The 5000-nt window shown below is 35.0% G+C and overlaps 1 protein-coding gene across 1 annotated transcript in view; it reads left to right on the top strand.

Annotated features, from left to right (window-relative positions):
* LOC119583326 (chromatin assembly factor 1 subunit A-like) overlaps positions 1-5000 on the top strand; it is a 41503-nt gene that overhangs the window by 36075 nt on the left and 428 nt on the right. The window contains exons 4-5 of the mRNA XM_037931797.1: positions 4665-4716; positions 4982-5000. The exon at positions 4982-5000 is cut by the window's right edge and continues 169 nt beyond it. Of these exons, the coding sequence (XP_037787725.1) occupies positions 4665-4716; positions 4982-5000 (71 nt within the window). The remainder of the gene's footprint in view (positions 1-4664; positions 4717-4981) is intronic.

A 5000-nucleotide genomic window follows, 5' to 3' on the forward strand; every position in this document is an offset into this window, starting at 1 on the left:
TTTTTTTTCTTTTTTTCTTCGTTTTCCTGAGCAAGTGTTTAATATGTGAAAAATTAAAGGTCATGATGATAAAAGATACCAATTTGTTAATGTGCATCCAAAACCTTTTCAACACCTTTTTCCTTTTCTTTTGAAGAGAAGTTGTCATTGTGGGTTAAGGTGTTTCCATGTTTTTATTGTTGCTCAGTTAGTAAACTAGTCATTCAGTCATTAATGATATAATTTCCATTTATTTTTTATTTATCTATTTATTTTTCCTTTTTATTAATATTATTATTTTTTTTGTAGAGTTTCATGTGCTCTCTTGAATCATCCAGTATTTCTGTATAGCTTACTTTAATCCTACATTTTTACTAATGTTGGGACTAGGTATTTATGAAAATTATTTTCATAATGAGTTTGGTCTTAGTATTTTAATGAAAAAAATACCATTCCATAGGCAATTTTAGTTAAGTTTTACTTATGTGAAATTTGCATTTATGATTAGAATATGCATTTCAATATGTTTTAAATATATTTATTAGCTTCCATGTGTATTATGAAGTTTAAGGACAATAGTTTATTCTTTGTTCAGCTTTTAAAGAAAATAAATGTTTAGCAACCAGATTTTGTTTAGTTTTCCTCTTTAATAGGCTATTCATTTTGGTAGGGTAATTGGCATACACATTTGTTTAACCCTCTATGAACTCATTGTCCATTGTGTGTTCTCTCTTAAAGTGCTTAGTCACCAAGTAAGCAGTTACTAGGCCAATGTTGCTTGTTTACTCCCTTCCTTGATTTTTTGGAGGACTTTTTTTATCATCATCACTATGCTATTGTTATTATTGCTGTCATCCATTATTATTTTAGTGATCTTATTAATAAAAATAAATGTCTTTAAAAATTCAAGCGGGACAAATGGTTGAGGTCAGATAGTAACAACTTCCGATAACAAAGCACATTTGGAACCATGTGAATAAAAATTTTATAAAATGAAATTGGCTATGAAATACTGATGCACTTTAGGATAGATTTCTGAAGAACACAGCCCTTGCATCAATTAAATATGCATGGCCTTTTCTTCCCTTTTCCGCTCCCACTTCTTCAGCGACTGCCCCTTGCAAAGAGGGAAGGGGTGTAAATAGAGTGTTTTGGAGTTAGCCAGCCTATGATGATCATTCACAAATTAGGAAACTACCAAACAACTATTATTTCTTGGGAGGAACCGGGGCATACGTGCCAACAGGTAAACTGCGTACACAGGTAACTAGCACCAGGGACATCAGTATAGACTCTTGTTTATTTTGTGAGATGTTTCTTCAAAAATAATATACTTTCCATAATAATAATTAATATTTTTAATAAAAAAGATAATAAAATAAAATAATATTAAGAATTAAAAAAAAATAAGAATAAGATTATGAATTAATAATAAAAAAAGGTAGAAAAAAATAATAAAATATAAATAATAACAATGAAATGAAATAAATAGAAAAAGCAAAATGATAATATAAAAATAAATTATATAAAAAATAAGTTATTATAACTTCTTTTATTTTAATTTATAATAATGTTACGCCGACCGCCTCGTCTCTCTGCCACCAACACAAGGCAGGCTAGGCAGACGGCGTGCTATCCACAGGGTCGTGAACACTGAACAGCTCCAAGAGGCACCGAGCACCACAGCGTTCCAGAACACCACGAGGGGAAACGCCAAGTGGCGAGGCAGGACACGAAATAAACACAAAATGACAGTCTTTCCTTTATTTACACAAGTTATTTACCCGTACACTTTTCTATAGGCATAATACAGGGGGAAACCAGCATGTCACACTGCACGATACAGCTTATAACAGGGCAACACAAAGTTACATCAGGTCACAAGGGCACACACGAGGTCTTCACAGGAGCAGCACCCAACCGCGTCTCCTGGCTTGTTCCTCCGCTCCTCCGCTCACAGCCAGTTGCGCCATGTTTGCCCAGGTCCCTTCATATTAACACATGCCCCGGTCATCCTCTTCATGTTAACACATGTTTCGCACAGAGACAAAGACCCACTGGCGTAGCAGTAACTTAAAATAAAAGAACAACATAACATAAATCAAAATAACATAACAAAATAAACCACCATAAAATAACAAAATAAACTAATATAAAGTAAAAAAAAAAACATGAAAATAAAATAAATATGAGAAAATACAATAATGTAAAATAAAATGCAATAAAAGAAAATACAGTAATTGAAGAAAAGATAAAATAAAATAAATTAAAATAATATAATATACAATAAACTACAAGAAACTAAAATACAGTAAAATAAAATACAACAAAATAAAATAAAATATCAGAAAAAGAATACAATAGAATAAAAGAAGAGAGAAGAAAAGAAAAGAAAGTACATTAAAATAAAATACATTAGAATAAAATAAAATACAAGAAAATCAAATAAAATGAAACAAAAGAATAAATTAAAATGAAGTAAAGTAAAAATAAAACAAAATACAATAAAATACAATAAAACAAAACATAAAATTAATTAATGAAATAAAATAAAATGCAATGAAATGAAATACGATAAAAGAAAAGAAAAGAAAGTAATATACCATAAAATAAAATAAGATAAAATAAAATAAAATAAAACAGAAGGCAATAAAGTAAAATACAATACAATAAGATAAAACAAAGAAAATAAAATACAAGAAAATACAATAAATAAAACAAAATACAATAAAAAATAAAATACATTGAATACAATATAATAAAACAAAATACAATAAGACAAAATAAAATAAAATGAAATGAAATAAGATAAAATGAAATACAAGAAAAAAAAAGAAAAGAAAAGAAAATAGAATACAAGAAAATACAACAAATAAAATGAAATACAATAAAATACATTCAAATACAATATATTATAATAAAATAAAATAAAATAAAATGAAATACAATAAAACAGAATAAAACAAAATAAGATAAAAAGATGAAAAGAATAGAAAATAAAATAAATAAAACAAATAAATAATATAGAGTAACATAATAATTTTTAAAAATAAAAAAATAAATGAAATACAATAAAAAAAAAAGATAAAATAGGCCGAGGGTGTCATAAAAAAAAATACGATTCCATCAAGGCGACTGATTACTTTTATTTATTATTATTATTATTATTATTATTTTTTTTTTTTTTAAGTGCCCTGTCCCACAAGGACGTTGGCGCTCATGGATTTCAATAATTTTCTTGGCCATTTAGAGCGGTGGTTTGCCGTTGCCTTCCGCCCGGTGTTGTTATCGAGTCACCATCTCTATTTACCCGGCACTGACTTGGGCTGGCTTGGCCACCCAGTGGCTAGGCAGGCAATCGAGGTGAAGTTCCTTGCCCAAGGGAACAACTTTCAGTTATTTGCAAAGATAATGTGCTAAATTTCTGAATGCCAACATTATACTTGTTTCCCATGCCAAACAGATATTTATTAGACATATCAATAAAGAAAACTTTTTTTCGTAAAAATGTGTTCAATCCTTTCAAATGAGGAGGATTAAAATATTTTAGCTTAAGTGTGTGTTTGTGTTTACATACATATTAACCTATTCAAAATTTAAAACCACCCAATGACCACCTCCCCTCCCCTCCCGACAGAGGCGCATGGCCGTAACCACCTTTCGCTTCCAGCCATGAGAATCCCTCGAGACGAGTCTCCAGGCAGGCCCACGGCCCATCTCTCAATTCCTCGCGACAGGTCTCATTGAGCTGCCCAAGCCATGACCTCCTGGGTTGTCCCACAGGCCTCCTCCACCCAGGGTTGTCTCGAAAGGAGACAACCTGATGGGCAGGGTCATCTACAGGGAACGAGCTAGGTGCCCATATAGCCTGAGTTGGTGATCCCGGATTATGCAAGTAACAGGTCCCATGCCTAAGGGCTTCGCCTCATTGCTAAATGCATGAAGAGCCGCTACAAGTGACTCGAGGGACTCAGACAGGATAGCAACATCATCGGCAAAGTCAAGGTCTCAGACCTTAATATTGCCCATTGTTGCTCCACACAGACTTTGGCTTGTAGCTCTACCCTTATCCAGTCCATGCAGGTGTTGAAAAGTGTTGGTGCAAGGACACAGCCTTGCCTCACCCCTGAATTAACAGGGAAGAAGTTCGACAGACCCCCACCACACTTTACTGCACTTTCAGTACCAGTATAAAGGCTTGATATAAAGCCAATAATCTGCGTCGGAATTCCCGAGTCTCAGGATCTCCCATAACGATTTCCGCTGCACCGAGTCAAACGCCTTCTTGAGGACGATGTAGGCTGCAAGCAACCCACGACCAAACTCACGACCGCATTCCATAATTACTCGAAGCGCTAGTATTCGGTCTATTGTGGACTTTCCAGGAGTAAATCCAGACTGTTCCAGTCTCTGATGCCTCAGTAGGTGGTTGCGGATCCGTTTCAGAAGAATGTGGGCGAAAACTTTGCCTGGTATGCTGAGCAGTGTAATGCCACGGTAGTTGCTACAATCCCGATCCCCTTTCCCCTTCAAGAGGGATGACCATGCCCCTCAGCAGGGCAGGGGGAATGGTACCAGACTGCCAGATGGCAGTCAGGACTGTATGCAGGCCCCAAACCATAGATTCACCCCCACCCTTTAGAAGTTCACGGGGATTCCATATGCCTGCAGCTTTCCCCTTTTAGTTTGGGAATTTTGCCATCTAACCTCTGTTGGGTAGGAAGTTCCTCGCGATGGGTGAGTGGCACGGGTATTGTGACTTTTACTTACACCCAAAGAAACTGTTGGAGGGCTACCTGGTCAACTCTCAAAAAATCCCCAAATTTTCACGAACCCCACAGATATGAATGACCCTCCACCACTGATTGAACTGCAGTCTCTGTGAGGGTTTAGAGTTCAGCTTTCTCGGGGCTTGGGGGGCAGGCCAAAGGTCTTTTTACCAAGAAATGGCCTTAAAACCTTCAGCAAGATTCCTGATGAACTTTTTCCTTGTCCCTTTCAGCAGTGCCCAAGTCCTACCA

This window comes from Penaeus monodon, chromosome 17 (assembly GCF_015228065.2).
Source record: "Penaeus monodon isolate SGIC_2016 chromosome 17, NSTDA_Pmon_1, whole genome shotgun sequence".
NCBI classification, from domain to species: Eukaryota; Metazoa; Arthropoda; class Malacostraca; order Decapoda; family Penaeidae; genus Penaeus; species Penaeus monodon.